The 19,200-nt window shown below is 41.9% G+C and overlaps 1 protein-coding gene across 1 annotated transcript in view; it reads right to left on the bottom strand.

The window, feature by feature from the left end:
- ntsr1 (neurotensin receptor 1 (high affinity)) overlaps positions 1-19,200 on the bottom strand; it is a 40,711-nt gene that overhangs the window by 9,047 nt on the left and 12,464 nt on the right. Inside the window, exon 2 of the mRNA XM_031565670.2 lies at positions 7,592-7,793. Coding sequence (XP_031421530.1) covers positions 7,592-7,793 — 202 coding nt within the window. The remainder of the gene's footprint in view (positions 1-7,591; positions 7,794-19,200) is intronic.

Genomic DNA, 19,200 nt, shown 5'->3' with positions numbered 1-19,200 from the left:
CATGAAATTCAGCCGTTATACTATTTAAAAATAATAATAATTTCCTTCAGAGGGGCAACTTGAGTCGAGGAGGGCAGACGGGCAGTTGCCCGGGCAACCTTAGCCCCCTCCTGTGCACGTCCCTGTGTAAAAGTGTAAAGCAAGATTAATGAGTACTGGGTACAGCCGTTTGGAGATAGTGTTCTCTTCCTCGGATTTATCACAGCGAATACCTGTCAAGGTGTGCATATTATACGCGTGTCAAGGGGTCTTGTAAATGCTGATTGGTGGTCGATAAACAAGGGAGTTGTATTTGACTCCTTGTTTATAAAAGATCAAAAGGTGTCAAAAGACACTAAACTCTGAATCTCTAAGAAGCTAACCTCTGCCCTCTCATCTCTCCCACCAGGTCTCAAACAGCAGGAGCAGCCTCTCTGCTTTGAGCAAAAATCCTCTTTTTCCTTCAACCGCAGGTCAACGAGGTTTGCTTCCACTTGACTTATCTGCTACCATCTATTATTATTCCACCCTCTCTGAGGAACCGACGTTTGTCTAGTAACTACAGAGAAAATGCTCTTCTCTCGCTCACCTCTCCGTCTGTGTGTCCGGTTTTGTGTTAACTTTTACACTTTACACAGTGACACTTTTAACTACAGTTTGCACTATGTGGTTAGTAGTATATGTTTAGTATATTGTATTGTATATTTAGTATAGTTAGTCAGTGGCGTTTCTACATTAGGGGGCACTGCCCCACCAGATCCAGATAACGCTGTTGTGCAGAAAGCTCAATACATTCGTACTTCACGGCAAAATATATATATATATATATATTTTTTATGCAAAGTAGCGTGAATATGTGTGTGAATAAACTTGACTCAAGCATTATAGTCTTGTTTTGGAGTAATTTGATTTGTGTGTTTTTCTGTCTGTTTGCTCTGTGAAATGCTGCTCTCCGCTGTCCCTCCCTTTCCGGTGGGGCAACGGCCCACGCTGCCCCACCGTTACCATGGAAACACCAATAAGCGTGAACCACACAGGCCAAAGTTAACATTGAGCGGTGGGGCACTTTCAGATGTGCCCCACGAAATCTGCCTGGCAAGTGGCAACTAGACTGGAATAATGTGAAAACCGCGAGACCTGTACCCCGTGACTAAGAAAAAAAAAACATACAGTCAGATCAAAATCAGACAGATCAATGCCAGTAACGTTACTGCTAGTTAGCTATCGCTAGTTTTCGAGTATTTTGGAAGTGTTTTAATTCAGCCTACAATGAATAATGTAGACTAGTTTAGTACATTGTCATTGGAAGATAAATTAGAAATTAAACGTTTGGCGCCACACAAAAAGATTTAAGACATTCCACAAGAAACACGATGGGACAGCAGAGACTGAAAGCCATGCTTTCCATTGAAAACCCGTTTGTTCCTGGACTAGTGGATTTTAACAGCAAAGTCATCGAGAGGTTTGCTCAAGCAAAGAACCACCGCGCGCCACCTTCCTATTTAAGTGATCTGCATTGGTGAGTCAAACCTGTATTTTTTTGGAGCTGATGGATGTATCAATGCAATCAAACAACGTTTTGTTCATTTAGCAGCATGTTTTGTTGCTGTTATTTGTTTAAGTTGTGCCTTTCGCTTCATATTGTATGCCACACGTGTGCCACAAGCTTAATAAATTAGTCAAGTTATTTGAGCTATGTGTCTGTCTAATCTTTTTACTTTGTTGCAATCATTTTACTTACTTTAATGCTGTATTATAGGCAACATCTTTGTGTTGCGCTGAGCGCTGAAGCATGTGAAATGTATTTGAAATAGGATTTCTGCTCCCTGCTGGCACTCAAAATGCAGTCCATAACATATCTTACTGGTCTGCTGCTTATAATAATCAGCTACCTCTAGTTTTTTGACAGTGACATGAAGTCATACAAAATTGCCCCACCAGAAATTTCAGGCTAAAATCGCCACTGTAGTTAGTATATTTATAGTTTTCTACGTTAGTATAGGTTTATTGTTATATGTAAAACTTGAAACAATCAGGTGGCCCCAAAAAGGAACCATGATGAATGGACATACATAAACCACAGGGGCCTAAAAAGACGAAGCGGTGCTTTCATGGTTTTTATATAACAGGATTATTTTTTGTGATATTAATTGACTTATGTAGCTCTCTGTAGTTTAGGTTAATCTTTTTTTATGGTTTGTTGTCATGTCAAATCGTGATGATGAAGAGGTCTATTTGCAAGCATCAAAGAGGCGATAAAGGTTAGGTGACTGATTAGACGACTTTGAGGGGAAAGTTTTAACACGTCAAAAGCATGCTGAATGTAACCTCTGACAAGATGAGATCTCTGTGATTTCTCAGAGGGGACGTGTTTGTCTGTCAGAGCCTCATTCCACCTGTGAACTCCACAAGGGCCATTAAACCAGCACCATAAGTCTCAGAGGCTGAGTAAATCAATGAAGCCTCTTTAGGTCACCTCTTTAGGTCACCTAACTAGTGCCTTAGGATGTACACCACAGTAGAGGGCAGAGGGTCAGGAGCCACTCGCCCAAACAAAGGTGTCAGAAGGCATTTCTCTTCAAAACATTCACTACAGCGACCCGGCTTTTTCTGCAAACATTTTGGCATGCATTTGCAATGATGTCGCAACCTCAGGAAAAGAAAAGGATGAGCAACAGTGGACTGTTGATGCTGGCCCTAATTGCACAGAAACACACCCACACACACACACACACACACACACACACACACACACCCACCCACACACACACACAAAAGCTGCAACTGCGAGTGATCAGTCAGAAGAGACAAAAGCCACCAGCTTGCTGAGGGGGCCCGAGCACCATGTTTTTCTCAGTCATCATCCTTTGTTAAGAGCATTTATTTTGGACTGCCGTCTTGGCAACCCTGGGGTCTGGGCGAGCAGGCTACAGTCAGAGACATAAAGAGATAACGAGAGACCAAGATAGATACAGAGAGAGGAAAAGAGATAGCTAGATCATGGATTACAGATAGACAGGTTATGAGTCTGATGTTTCATAATGTTTCTGATAATAGATAATAGATCTCCAAGGCCAATATTGTTATAATTATGCGGCACGAAATACACAATGCGCTATACTATGATCCCTGCATGACAGTTCTGTTATATTACGGAAAGGATGATGTGCACAAAAGGAACTTAGCACAATGCATTCTATGACTCAGCTAGTTACAGAAGGAACGCCATCCAAGAAAGCAAAGGCTGCTGGAACTTTCGTAGATGTCATTGTTTTGTTTAAGAATAAATGACTGAAAAGTATGATGTGCACGAAAGGCATTCTGTCCACGAAAGAAAAAGCTGTAGGATCTTTTGTAGAAGTGTGCTGAAGTTCAGAATGTATTATGTCCACAGGCTATACTCCTGAAGGTATGATGTGCACGCAAGGCTTTTGGTCCAAGACATTCTATGAGTCGGCAGGTTATAGAATATATTCTGTCCACGAAAGCAAAGGCTGATTAAACTTTGGTAGACTACAGTGTCAGTTCAAAAGTCTACAAAAGTTCAAGCAGTCATCATGTTGTACGTTAACAAAAATAATGCCATCCACACAGGTTCAAGCAGCCTTTGTGTTAGTGGACAAATTGCTTTCTGTATTGGACCGAAGTCAACATGGAGAGCTGGGCTATAAGGGGTAGGACTACGAAATATAATATTAAATATATTTAATAATGTGTTTACATTACGATGCCGATGATGTTTCAATATGACATTGCTTTTGTAACATCAATATGCCCAAAATGGCAGATTTGTCAGTGAGTTGTAATATCATGAACCCACTTCGAGACACTGTCTTGGTGGGCTTTATTTATTATATTGTTTGCTAAAGTTAACATCCTACACAATAATGCGACAGCTTTAATACTGCGTGCAATACTGCGGATGATTCAACACACAGTGTGATTCAACTTCACAGGGAGCCAGTCTCTGAAACCTTCCTTTCTAAGTGATTATCTTTTATAGGACACAAAGCTTTGTCTTTCTCTCTCTCTCTCTCTTCCTGTGTGTGTGTGTGTGTGTGTGTGTGTGTGTGTGTGTGTGTGTGTGTGTGTGTGTGTGCGTGTTTGTGAAAGAGCGAGAGAATCATTGCATATTTACACGGAGAATGGAGAAATGTCTGTCTTTTGTGCCGCCATAGGACAGGCAGCGCTGTGAAGGCCACAGATCATGTACTCTCTCTCTCTCTCCTCAGCACAGAACACACACACACACACACACACACATTCAGTTTATCATCCCTTTTTTCTTCACTAGAAAATAAAAACAAAAACAAACAAACAAAAAAAACACTGAGAGAAAATAATACCGTCTAATGGTTGCAGGCCAAGGTGCCCTATGGTTGCCCCTCGTGCTGTCAGAGGGGTCCAAGAGTCATCCCTAAACTCTTTGATTGTGGAGAATACTTGCTGGATTCTTCTAGATAGCTCCCTCTAATTGCCTTGTGCTGCAGCTTCCGAACTGTGCGAGTGCAACTCTCCTTCTCGGAACACAGGAATAAATAGCACATTGTGGATTCCACTGACAACCAAGGCTCTTTCGCTTTTCAAAATGGTTGTGGGTTTTATGGGCTATAGCCATAGACATGTTGGTTACCACAATGCCTATACACTGTGTCCTTATCACTGGAACATTCTTACTCTTCCTCTTGGACTTATGTGAGTAGGTCTGGGTGGCAGCTGAGGAAGGGAAATAATCTTTTTTGCCTCTCTGTTGTTGAACTCTGTTTCTCTTTCCTCTCTTTATTTCTCTTCCTTTTCTTCTCTTACCATACATCACCCTCAGCCATCGGCTTTTTCCTCTCCTCTATCATCTCACTGAGAAACTCTGCCAGAAACTCAGCGCAAAAACTATGCATCTCTGATTATCACCAAATGGACACAGATACAAGCTGTACCTTTTGCCCGTACTGATTAAGGCTCTGGCATAAAGAACTGTTTGCGATATCGTCTCTGAGATGTTTTTCTCCTATTATAAAACAGTCACCACATTTTAGCAATGAAATATCATGAAATAGGAAGGACGTGCAGAAAAAAATTCCAAACAGCAACTGAAAAAAATCACCTACACAACAAAAACAGAGGGATAATCCTCTGACACTATGCTGTGACTGTCCAGTGGACAGGCCTCAGGCATGAGTGTGCAGGAAGCTTGAGGTTTAATTGGAAACTGCCACCGAGTTCAGACGTAGATTTACATTAGCGCCGCATCAATTCCTCCACACCGAGACAGCCACTGGTGGCGCGAGCTCGGGGCGTCTCTCATCTGTAACCCCCTGAGGCTTCACGGAGGCCTGCTGATGGGCCTGACAGCACCTGGGTACTTAGCTGTACTCCGTCTTCTACCCTTCAGATGGTGTCGTCTTTAAGTGTGGGGCGGAGATAAAATATGAAGAGGGATTTAGAGGCGGGCACACAAAAGGGTTTGTGTATCCGTACATAATCGCAAAAACACACCCTCTCAAACACACACACACATACACATCCAGACTCTAATTGGAATGCCACACCTGTGTCTGTGCACACACACACACACACACACAATCCATATTCTCACACACTTTCACACCAAAAAAAGAAGACATTCACGCACAAAACACTCATTCACCCCCATTAACGTGCATCACGTTCTCTGCCATCTGACAGCTCTCAGACGACCAGGCTAAAATAAAAACACTTATCTCCCGCTGTGCCCTAATGGGAGACAGGGGCCCTGCTCCTCGTCAATGGCTTCGCCATCAGCCGCAGCACGCACACATCACCCGGGCGACCCTCTGCCTCTCACCTCTGCCTTCCGCTACCAGCACCCCCGCTGGGAAAAGCATCGTTCAGCTTTACTGCCTCTCTGACATAGCGTTTACCATTACAGAGATCCTGAGATAGCGCTGGGGAAAGTCAAGAATTGCTTTGGCCAAAATGTGGCCATGGAGACCCAGAGAATGAGAGTGAGCAGTCAGTTTATGCAGCATGAAATAGGGGAATACTGTGTCCAGTGTTTAATGCAGCATGAGATGGGGAATACTGTGTCCCGTGTTTAATGCAACCCCTGCATGCTGGTCTTAGTGCGACATGCTGGTCATCCAATTCGTTTTTATGGTGTTATGCTATATATTTTTTGTATTATAAGATTCTTTTAACTATGATGAGTGTGATATTTTAAAGTTACCTGCATGGATAAAGGTTATAGGGTAGATCAGAATTAGCGAGTTTCAAGGTATTGATAAAAACCCTCTTAGAGTTTTCTACATTTTCATTTGTTTTAAACATCAAAGACCACTTTGACTAAATTCAGTTATGTGGCCATCAAGGCAATTAAGTCGTTCCAAGTGTCTGTCTGTCTGTAAGTGCTCCAGCCCCTTATCCAAGCCAGACACAGAAAAACTCTTCTCTGATCAATACACATAACAGCCACAAACAAGGTGACTAACGCTTCAGATCATCCTGGTAGATTCGAATACATTCACAAACACAAACACACACGCATGCGCACGCGCACACGCACACGCACACACACACACACACACACACACACACACACACACACACACGCACACACACACACACACACACACACACAAACCCAGACAGAGACACACACCACACACCCACACACCACTTATCTTTTAAAAACACATTCAGAAGCCATTGAGACCGTGAAAATAAACTTTGAAGAGGCATCTTTACCTTACTTTTTTATAGATTGCTGTTTAACTGCCAAAAGGAATGAGATTGATATGGCCAATCATAATGAATGTGCCTGTGGAGTAGCCGCGTTAGTCTCTGGTTTGATAGAGCCTCTTAACGGAGCTGTAATGCAGAGGGCTGAGGGCTGAAGGAGGGAGAAGAGAAGAGAAGAGAAGAGAAGAGAAGAGAAGATAAGCATGGGAGAAAAGAAGAGAAGAGAAGAGAAGAGGAGAAGAGAAGAGAAGAGAGAGAGAAGAGAAGAGAAGAGACGAGAAGAGAAGAGAAGAGAAGAGAAGAGAAGAGAAGAGAAGAGAAGAGAAGAGAAGAGAAGAGAAGAGATGAGAAGAGAAGAGAAGAGGGAAGGGGCCCCCTTGTTGCGTAGTAAATCTGGCCGACCTCATCTCATCTCACAGCAGGACTTGATAAAGTACGTGACCCCTGAGATAAGTTCCACTCTTGGACTGCTGGATCAAAACATTTCCTGTTCTACTTTCGAGTTCTAAGTGCCTCCACGTCTCTCCAATGAAAAGTGCTTATCTGGTACACCAGAGGTGATAATTGGATGAGGGGTTTCTGTTTGAGGTTTGATTTGTTTGCTTTGCTGTGAGTCTGCTGTGATGCTCACAGGTACATTTGAACAAATGCAAGCTTTCTGCCAGAGGATTGCATTCGGCATTAGGTCATTTATCATTCCGGTTGTTTATCATTCCAATTGTTTATCACTCCGTAGAATTCATGTATGAAGTGACCATTTGTCACACTTTTGTCTTTGTATACACAAACATGTGTTCACAAGTTTTGTGTTAGAGTTTGTGTGTCTATGTGTCTGTGTGACGTTGTGCTTGTGTGTTTGTACAGCATACATACATACTGCAGCACACGGTGTACTCACGCAGAACCATGACTCCGTGACGCAGCGACTGGGTGCGGTTGGGCTCCACGGCAACACTCAGCATGGTTGCGTTGCCCCCGACGATGCAGATGCGGTTGTCCTGGGCCGATTCCCGGAACATCCGCAGCAGCTGACTGGCAATCACTCCATTCAGCACCGATATCAGCGTCATGGGAACGACGAATGAAAGGAAGGCATTTACCTGTCCAAGAGAGATGGAGGAGGGGGGGGGGGAGGGGGGGGGGGGGGGGGGAGGGGGGGGGGGAGCACAACATATGGTGAGTTGATAAAACAAACTAAGTACTTAGACGGCGGTGTATGACCCCTCCCCAGAGGAACACTGGAAATTGCCTCATTACAGCTGACATTTGTTCTTCTTCTACACTACTTGACTGTAGAGGCTCACAGTTACACGGTGCCTTTAGTCGGAACCGTAATTGCCTTGAGTGCTGCAAAGCGGGAGAGACAGAGAAAACAAAAGGAAATGAAGGGTAAAATAAGAAGTCTGTCTCGCAGGCTCCCAAGAAAGGAAATAAGAAGTAATTAATTTGAGATTTGTAGCCTGGAATCAGCGCACGCGAGCGGGGGCGACAGCTACGCTGCGACCATATCTAATCATCCACAGACTTTTCATATCAGTGCCACTCACTCTCTGAACAATCTCTTCCTTTTGTTCCTCTATCCAGCAGATCCATTTCATTTACTGTTGCATTTCAATCTCAACAATCCACGGCGTTAGCCCGTAATCATGTTCCTTGTCATTTCAAGCATGGTGATAATCAGAGCCACCGGAAAAAAAATTACTCAAATTAATAAACAGATCGCAGATCGTTTGTGTCGCTCTTGGTCAGTAATAACATCCTGATTGAACAAAGGAAAAACAGCGGCCATGAAAGGTCTTCAGATGGAGCACAATCACAGATGCCTCCATTTTATACAGCACTCAGGGAAGATTCTTTGCTACAGAGTATGAGATTATTTTCTGCACCTGTCTGATATCTATCCCCATATCACAATCACAATATGTTCACACATTACGGAATGGTTAAGAGGCCATAATATTCAAAATCAGCCTAAGCCGACCAGGCTCTGGTATTCTAGCGCTTAGTATTCTGAGTTGTCCTGACAAAATCCAATTTGATCCGCCATTGGATGCTTGATTAAGCTTCTTGATTAACACCAATTTAAATGCCAAAAAAGGCTCACCGAATCATTTGTTTGCCACAGCTACTCAACTGTCTTCTACTGGCTCTGTTCATATTTGATGATAGGGGGATGCAGGCAGGCACGGATTTGCCTTCAGGAAGTTGGGGAAGATTACATAGCCAATCCAAATGTTCAGTAGGTCGTCTTAGCTACAGCGACAAGGCTGTAATAAGAGCGAGGGGTGATAGGTGAAAATTCACCCTAGTTACCTCAGGACTCCGGAGCTGCATATAAGTATATTTATTAGACAAACAACAATTGCAATCGGGCTCACTCCCAGCACAAGGCTGAAAGTGAAGCCCTGATAAACACATCGCAAAAGGTTTATATAGACAGAAGTTGAGCGTTCAGCGAGATAACCACGTGGTGGATTTCTGATATCCGAGGCAAGGATGGAAGTTTTGCAAGGTCGGAAGAAGCACAGTTCGAACCTTCTTATCACTTCTGGTCTAAACATGCTCTTGTACATGTGCAGACTAAGTGGCACCTAATATTCTAAGTTACACACACGCAGAAACACAGAAAAGCCATGTTCCTGCGTACATAAGTACATGATTCATATAAGGTAATTAATAATACCAGGCACTTAAGTCATTAACAGTGTTTGGAAATTATCTCCATCAAGGGGCTTTGCGTCATAACTGCAAAGTATCCAGCCCTCTGGCAGTTCGTTGTCAACGCATGGAGAGAAAGAGGAAACCCGTGGCCAAACGGTGTTGAAAAGGAGTGCTAGATTCTTGTTTAAGTAGTCTGCTGCATGTGATGAGGAGAGTAGCGAAGAGGCCGGAAGCGCCAGAGAGTTAGCAGTGAGCAGGTGATGTGAATAGCTAAATGAACTAACTGAAAAAACTAAATTGGTTTTGTTAACCTTTACAACTGGGGTTTCAGTGCTACAGTCCCACGGAAGGTTGGACCTTTTTCCGGGTTGTTCTAGTCAGTGCAAAAACGTTAAGAGAAGTTGACGCTAAATTTCTCTTAAGTGCTTCGGATCCGAAAATGGATGATCCGATTCGTTAAACTGTAAATGGGTAAGATAAACTGTTGATTTGTTAAACTGATTAACTATCCTAAATGAAATACTGATAATGAACCGCTAATATTTCCATCAGTATATTCTGAGAATGAAAGATGGAGTGGGAGCAGCATAGATCCAATTATAGGCACACTACTTAATGTTATTGTGTGACGGTGAAGTAAGTTAGAGTGCAATACATCAAAGCATATGATCAGGTTGGACTACTCAATTCAATTGATTTATTGTAGCATTACAAGAAATAAAATGGAGGGCAAGTATATTGCATAGTACACCACATATGTAGGCTATTTTCCTATATTAACAGAATATTCTCTCTGAATTTTATCAACACAACATAATATTTAATGTCAGACAGTCCATAAGACTTTATGCGTTTTTAACACACATGGAGATATTGAATTTTTACTTTCTGTACACAAAGAGGGGATTTTACATATTATCCTAACAATCTATAAAAAATGTATGTATTCATTATTTGATCGATAAACAGTTTGAATTCTTTGAATTTGAATTTGGGGCCACTTGACAGCAAATTTTCGGACAGTTTTTTTTGTTTTGTTGCCAGTCTGCCCGTGAATACAGACGAGGGAATGCCAGTCTGCCCGTGAATACAGACGCGGGAATGCAGCCATGAATTTGAATATCTACCAGCAGTCTTTCTTAATCCGAGGCTTTGGAAGGAACATTTCTTCTCATATCTCATATCAAGTGAGCTCTAAATCGACCGTGCCAACACATCCAGAAGCCTGTCAAGGCCCAACTGCACTAATTGTTTTTTTTTACCATTTACCAGTCAAGATTATTTATCATATTATCTAGAGTAGAATAAGTAGACTCGGTGATACAAGAAACGATACAGACCAAAGACCAAACTGTGTTGTAGCACAGTAGAAATGGCAAACATTTCCTAAATAGGCTTTACGTTAGCGATTCATTTGCATTAAGTGTGGGAGGAAAAATGAGTTAGAGTTGTGCAACACCTCTGCCATATCTTCCTCCACAGATTTAGGAGCATGAAAATCCTCCACCTGAAGATAACAAGCATCCACCTCCATTCATGTGTGCTTCCCAAAGTGCATGGTTGATTTTTTAAACCTGCAGAGCCGCCACTTAAATGACCCGTGATTGATCGTACCTGTAGGAAAACACAAATGTGCACAATGCCAGTGATGTGAGGTTGTGCCTGTGGGTAAGGCAGTGATGACACTCACAGCTTTTTTTTCCCTGTCCACTGAACCTGGATTGATTTGATGCAAATCAATGTTTGAGCAAAATGCAGGTGACAAAGTGGGACTACAGCTCAGCTCATCAGGGAGGTTTGGGCCTGCGTATGTGTGTGTGTGTGTGAGAGTCATGTGTGTGTGTGTGTCAGTGGTGTGTGTGTGTGTGTGTGTGTGTGTGTTTGTCAGTGGTGTGTGTGTCAGTCACATGAGGTCAGTGCCTGCGTAGGCAGTGTGCATTCGCAAATCCAAACTAGATGTATTTCCACAAGAAAAGGAACAGGGGTGCAAAGGTACCACCTATGCGTATCCTATTCTCCGACACTCTAAAGTGCACAACTGATGTGAGTAGATACTGTAGCCTTCGTAAGTGTGAGCGTACTTTATTGGTGTGTATAAGATCATCAGCAAATGATGGAGTCAAAGTGATTTTGGGCTTTGGGTGCTCTTCAGTGAAGGTTTTCAAATAACCGTAGCTTATTATCATGCGCAATACTGTCGACCTATGTATTTGGATGATATTTGATGGATTGAAATTCATAACACAGGTTATTCGGTTCAATCCAGGTCAGAAGGTGTACATAACAAGTAAAATACAAATAAAATGTGTTCCTCGTGGGGGTGGGTGGGGGTCAAGACTGTTCATAAAACTTAGTTTAGTTAAAAATTAAAGTACAGTATGATGGATGTGGAAATATATTTCATAATTGATTATATGCCTCAAATCAAATCAATATGATACTTGGAAGGCTTAGCAACTGCTTTACCGATTAATCTCAGGTTATAAAATACATTTGCCCAATTTAACATGACTTGCGGTATAAACCATGTCCACTCCCGGTCTCCTACAGAGACAGATAATGACTCTCGAGCCCCTCTAATGATTACAGCATCTCCTAATGTAACCGAAAAACACTGGAGATTCTAGAACATTCTTGAATGCCAAAGAACCTCCTAAATATTCTCTTCTGTCAGTTATGTCTGCATTATTCAGATGGGTTAGTTCATTTGAGAGGTTAACATAAAGTGTTAAAAAGGCTGCTTCACCAGCTGCATCCAGCTGTGCACCCCCACTGTGCCGGCCACTCACGGGACCTGGGGTCCATGAAAGGTCAGCCTATCAGTTGATCCCAGAGTTCCGTGGGGCTCGTGCACAGTGGAATTTCACTGACCATTTGGCCACTTCAACAGTTTCTAAACGGTTTCAAGGCTCCCCTTCATCTACACTATATAAGGCCGACCCTCCTCCGGCCATGTTGTGGGTCAAGTCGAGCGGTGTTGGAGAAGTCATCATCAAGGAGCACATCGGACAATATCACGATCAGAGACATTCACTTTCATTCTTGCCGTGCGTCATTGAGAATGTGAGTGTTTGTGATATGTGTCATCTGTATAATTTGTATTTCACTTGTTACCGTCACTTCAATCAGTAACTGTTATTACGGGATAAATGGAATGTTCACCGTTACGCGGCACGGTGTGAAAGGAACATATCCGTAGTTAATCATAGCCGTAATATTCATAGTGTATATACTGTTTCATTCTTGTCGTATTTGATTGTTAATATTTGTATATATTTGTTATATATTATTTTCATAGAAACCACGGTTCATGGTTCTTCAACTCAATCACGGTCAATCAAGAATTCATGTGTAAATACGAGTCCTTTACGTGGATAATCGTATTCACCGTTCATCTTCAATCATTCATGTTCATCCTGCCATTCAAGGCTTGAGTGTGTGCAATAAATACTTCATTACATCTGTCATCATTGGGACATTGACATCATTCTAGTTCTAACCGGACAGACCTGTGGCGATTGTCACCTATTTCAAGTACACCAGCATACAGTCTTTGGGTTTCATTCAATTCACATATCACCCTATTTTATATAAAGATTTAAGGTGATGTTGGTTGTATTCTACAGTATAAATTATATCTCTTAGCATTAAATATTTTGCTCATCCTTCAATACATTTCTAATTCCTTCAAACCTGTCTTGGTCCTTCCTTTATCATTCAAGCACACTTCACAATGAAAAACACTCTTACCTCACTCCTAGCCTACATACTAACTTTGTAAACTTGTCTCATTCTTCATCATAGCCCCAGTGCTATGGAACATACTGCCTATAGACATCAGGGAAGCCAGCTCGCTTAACATCTTTAAAAGAAAACTAAAAACGTACCTCTTCACATTAGCCTTTAACTAGCTACCACTTCGCACTATATATATATATAAATACTTTTAATTTAATTTAAATCTCTACTGGTGATATTAAGGGGTTGGATTAAATATATCTCTATAATTATAATTATAATTTTATTTTTTTTGCACTATATCTTTGTTATGTTTCTTTGATGTCTATTTTTATGTGCATGTCATTTCTTTGTGCATATTATGTATTTGCTGTAAAGCACTTTGAGCTGCATTCTTTTGCATGAAAGGTGCTATATAAATAAAGTTTTATTATTATTATTATTATTATCTCACCAGTCTTCCATAATAAGAGTCTATATGTAACCTTCGAAAAAATGTGTTAGATTGCAAGGACTTATGTAGTGTTTGATCAATATGTCTTTCTTGGTTAATCGCAGTTACCAGCCTGTCATTACACCTGTCTCTCTCCCATTAGCTACTGCCAGACGTCATGAAGACTGCAAGCAGAGACCACTTAGCTGAAGACTGCATCGAACAATCCAAAAAAGGAAGCAAGGGTTTTTGCATTTTCCACTATCACCACATCATCACATTAACCCAATAGAAAAGGTTACAGTAGCCTGTAGATGTAGCTGTGGTTAATGTACATGCCTGTCCCTCTACAACCTGAAAAGTATTTTAGGTGAGAGGGAATCATTGCCATCTCTCTGGTCAGATAACAGAGCATAGATTCTCCATGTAGCAGCAGACACAGTCAACAGTACACGTTAACAAGAACGTTGTTTCTGCGTTGGATTTTGAAACTTAACAGAGAGAATTTTTTAGTGAGGTCTGGACTTAGGCGTCCTCATAGCCAGGCAGTGTGTGTGATCAGTCCTGATTACTGTCCAGACATTCAGTCTGCAACATGAGAGACGACAAGATACACCAAAACACCACAGCAAAACAAAGAAAACATTTTACATTTACATTTACATTTAGTCATTTAGCAGACGCTTTTGTCCAAAGCGACATACAAGGGTCAAGCTAAGAGCAATAAAAACCTGGTGTGACAATAAATACTACTTTACATAAGAGAAAGAAAAACGACATAGAAAGAAAAAGAAGTGCAGGAATGTAAGTGCTGAAGTGCAAGTTAAGCACTAATCAAGGTCAGTGGCGGCTCCTGAAAAAATTCTCAGGGGGGGCAATTTTTTTGATAATGATTAAGGCGACCCATTCAGTAGGTACATTAAGTTAGCTGATTAACTCATACAGCAATACCTTTTTGTCCACTATTGGCAGCACACAACAGTAATATGTCCCCTCTTGCTACATAGCTGGAGTAGCAAGTTACAGTTTTTCATTATCCACGTGTCTCAAATGTTGTATGATGTAACATAGCTTAACAGGACACGACATGTCCAGTAACATCATAAAGACGGGGTAACATAAGTCAAAACCAACAATATTTATTGACTGATCTTGAAAGTATTGGCTTACAAAAGCAAAATAAGTCATCACATAAAAAATTATTCAGTGTTAGTACAAGAAGCGAACTGTGAAACACACAGTGAAACCTATGAAAAGTGACAGTGGTATATAGAAATACAGACCGCGTTAGCAATTTCACGACCACGTTCCAATTCTTGGATGTAGGATTTCCCTCCCTTTGTAGAAACCTGTTGAATGGATACATTTGGTCTAGGAAGTCCTAATTGTTTTGTTGTCAATTTATCTTCATTAGTACGCCGACTAAAAATGAGTTTCTGTCAAAGAGCGAATCGAGTTATTGCACTGAACAGGGCAGCCATCTTGACAGAATATGCCTTCGTCGAAGCTGTATGACGTTCGTATAGGCTTTTACGTCCACTACTTATGACACGACATGCGAGCCCTCCCAGAAGCCATAGAGAATGCATTGAGAGCTCTGTTTTGTGAAAAAAATGGATTTAACATGGGAGTCAATGGGAGAGGTCTGGGGCGATTTTCATTTCGCCCCAAATCGCCCCAGAAGGGGCGGGGCCATTTGAAGCACGACTTTAGGCTGACTGAACGACTGTTACCTGATTCGACAATGACATACAGAGGCAGATCAGACGGTCTAGTGGCAGAAAATTATTACATTTAAATTTACATGTCATTTACGCGACTTACAAGGATATTGCGTTTATATATCAGGAGGTTTTTTTTTTTTTTTTTTTTCCCTAGGCAGTGCGTCGCCCCAATCGCCCTTATGGACAAGCCGCCCCTGGTCAAGGTGCCACTTAGGAAGGGAGGTGCTCTCTGAAGAGTTGGGTCTTCAAAAGCTTCTTGAAGGTAGAGAGGGACGCCCCTGCTCTGGTAGTACAAGGCAGTTCGTTCCACCAACGTGGAACTACAAATGAAAATAGTCTGGATTGCCGTGCTTGCACAGACGGCAGTGCCAAACGACGCTCACTAGACGAGCGCAGCGTCCTGGGTGAAACATTTGCCCTTACAAAAGCATTTAGGTAGGTGGGAGCAGAACCAGCAAGCACTCTGTAGGCAAGCATAAGTGACTTGAACTTAATGCGAGTAGCTATCGGCAGCCAGTGGAGCTGGTAAACATGCAAGTAAAACACACATCGGAGGACATTTTACGTTCAACAAAACTACTCTTCTTCCTCTGTCCTTTTGGCTCGGAATGGATGTCCTTTGTTTACTGTTTTCTGGCCCGTTTCTTCCTCCTCTGCAACTTGACTCATTTGAGCTCGTCTGATAGGAAGAGGCAGCCTAATGACAAGCTAATGCCAGAGACACTGATGGAATACCGGAGAGAGGGCCGGCACCGTCATTACTATCATCACACACACACACACACACACACACACACACACACACACACACACACACACACACACACACACACACACACACACACACACACACACACACACACACACACACACACACACACACACACACACACAAAGAGGCTTGGTAGGAACCCCCAGGCAAGGCAACTGAGCTGAGCCAAATAAACACATTTTCCCTGATGGACTTGCATAGTGGGGAGAAGCCTGATCGACCAGTAAATCCCAGTGTCCACAAACAAAGGATTACAAGCGAGATGCATGGTGACTGACGCACAACACACTAAGTAATTCTGATGGAACCGCAAGAGCCCAGAGTTTTCAGTATTCAGCCCCAGATCTGGTCCATCATGATGGAAATGAATGTGATGTGATGTGAACGGCTACTGGTAATGGGGTCTAATATGAAAAGATACGCTGAGTCACCGCCGGGGTGGAAGAGCCTCCTCAGGGTCCGAAGAAAAGGCTGTCATGAGTTAATGGAGGTGCGCTTGGTGAAGAGGCTGCTCACTGCTCACAAGTCTAAAGAAACTTTCAGCAAATGGCAGTATTAAAAAAAAACTGCTGACGTCAGAGAAAACTGACATTAAACTGTTTAAAACATTTCTCTTTAAATGAATACAACTGGGGAAATGAGACAGAAAGAGGCCAGAGGCCGTAGCTCAATCGACTCTCCACTATTAGGCAGAGGAGATGGAATAGAGGAGGTCCCAGTTATATTGTATATTCATATGTTATAAGTGTGTAATAACTGCAGCTCTTCTTACACAACACAAAATACTTTGTGTGAGAGGTAACTATACATTAAGAACTGTCAAATCATGTCTCTCCATTGTACGTCGCTTTGGACAAAAGCGTCTGCTAAATGACTAAATGTAAATGTAAAATGTAAATGTGTAACAAAATGGCAACATATTTGTTATCAATTAGGGAACATACTAGACCATGTCCTTTTCACACCATATCATGTGAAATAGCACAACATAGCACAACATAGCATTGCTTACAACCTCTAATTAGAGGTTGCTTGGATATTCCCTCTGCTTAACAATTGTGATCCCAGTGGATAAATGCTTGCAAAATGTGTTATATACAAACATTTCAACATATCGAAATTACTGAAATAATTACATGAAACACAGGGTCTTGGAGTGGACCAACCACGCTCGAAAAATAAGAAATTGAAAACGAACTGTCAGAATCTTGTGCGCTTAATGAAAGAGGTCAAACAGGGGTTAGCACAACATGTGTGCTGTAATGAGCCTCCCTTAACAAGGCCATGCTGAGGCGCGCAAATGATAGCCAAAAGGAGACGCTAATGAGATGTCGGTGAGCCTTAGCCACCTATTACTTTTTTCATGAATGAATGTTGAACCACCTTTTGACCACACATTGTGGGAATTGCATGTGAGTCATACTTGTCTGCATGGTACATACTGTTCGTGTTCTCATTCCTCCCTGTTTTTTATTATAATTTAGTGGATTAGCGAAATAAGAACACACACAAAGGCAGTGGTAATGACTGAGGACGCTTTAAGTCACCATCCCCTCCTTTTAACATGCTATCCATTTGTACAGCTGGCAAACACTTTATATAAGTCAGACAAAGGCAGACAGGCCCAGACAAACATGCGTTAATGCATGCTCACAAGCTCAAAAACATTAACAGGCTTTCTGCTGTGTCTCTCTCTCTCTCTCGCTGTGTGTGTCTCTCTCTCTCTGTGTGTGTCTGACTGTTCCTCTGTGTGTATTTCTGGTCTCTTCCACGCTCTTCAAGGACTGTATGTAAGACAAACGCAACACACTGAAAAACACACAACAATGTGAGCCCATTCTCCCTAAAGGTCAAAAACTCAAAAGCTGCTTTTGTCATTGCTCCCCGAGACGGCCACAGGGTTGAATGTGCACTCTGGAGTGATTACATCTACACTATGCTGACATAGCACTGGTGCAATGCAGTGCATGAAATCTATCTCAAACTGTTTTGCAAAAGTATTTCGCTTCCATTTCTTGCATGTCCAAACGGAAAAGCAGCCATCTAATCACAAGAGTGCCTTGACTTTTCCAATCACCCCACATCCCTGTAATTTTTCTCATCAAATTACTCAGCCGTACATTTCCAAGTCTTTTATTTCCCTCCTTCTCCCTCCTCCATTTGCTTATCTCTCACTACTATGTGAGACTTCTTCAATCAAGCAAAATAATTACATCCCAACCCCCTTTTTTGCCGTGGCACTTTGAAGACAAACGCCAACTCTATTTGATACTCTGGCGAATTTAAATCGACTTATTCTAATCCTGCCAGAATATCTAATCAATGATTGATTGAAATGTTCCTCACTCTCTCTCAGATTGATTTAGACAAACTTGCACATGATTTCCACTTGTAAATGCACTCAGAGTTGCGGTGACGAGAGGTTTCCACGGTATACAAACCAAACATTTACACTATAGTATGACTTCGGTTCGGTACCTAAACTCTTACACCAACCATTTTCATTATCGCCTTTGTCTGGAGGCATCACGATACTAAACTCTTTGATAAATATACACATGTGTACATTTAGCCCATATCACACTTACAGTTTTATAAACGAATGCATACATTAGCACATACCTTCAGTTACAAAAAAAAACATTTAAAAAATGCACACTGGGCAATTCAAAAATGGTCAAATAATTCATACAAAGAGCAAACATAGACATTTGAGCAAAACGCTTAAAAAAAACCCACAAAATGCATCTCTGATCACTCCGAGCCGAGACTAAAATGTTACCATGGTTACGTGAGGCAGTAACTTCTTCAGTATGTCCTTTGTTGGCCGACACTTTTAATACAGTCCCCAGCTTTTATTCTTCGGTATTCATGTAATTGCGTGGAATTCGTGGAGATGCTGGCACGCACAAGGTCAAACCCCACTACAGACAGTGTTCGAGATCTTTCTCTTCAAAAGGGTAAATGCCTGACGTAATACCCAAATAGGGAAGGTCAATCAAATTATGCTAAAGCGAAGCCCTACCTGCATACAAATCAAGGACATGTTCCCTGTGCTGTTTTTCTCTTTCCTGCCACCACATGACCTCGAAGTCATTTCACTGACTGTGTTCCCTCCTGTCTCTGCAAAACTGCTGTGAAAAATAGACGTCTGCCCATCCATGTGTGGAAATGTGGAG

This window comes from Clupea harengus, chromosome 4 (assembly GCF_900700415.2).
Source record: "Clupea harengus chromosome 4, Ch_v2.0.2, whole genome shotgun sequence".
Taxonomy (NCBI): domain Eukaryota; kingdom Metazoa; phylum Chordata; class Actinopteri; order Clupeiformes; family Clupeidae; genus Clupea; species Clupea harengus.
Note: the sequence above shows the minus strand (reverse complement) of the source record. Positions and strands in the feature narration are given on the sequence as shown.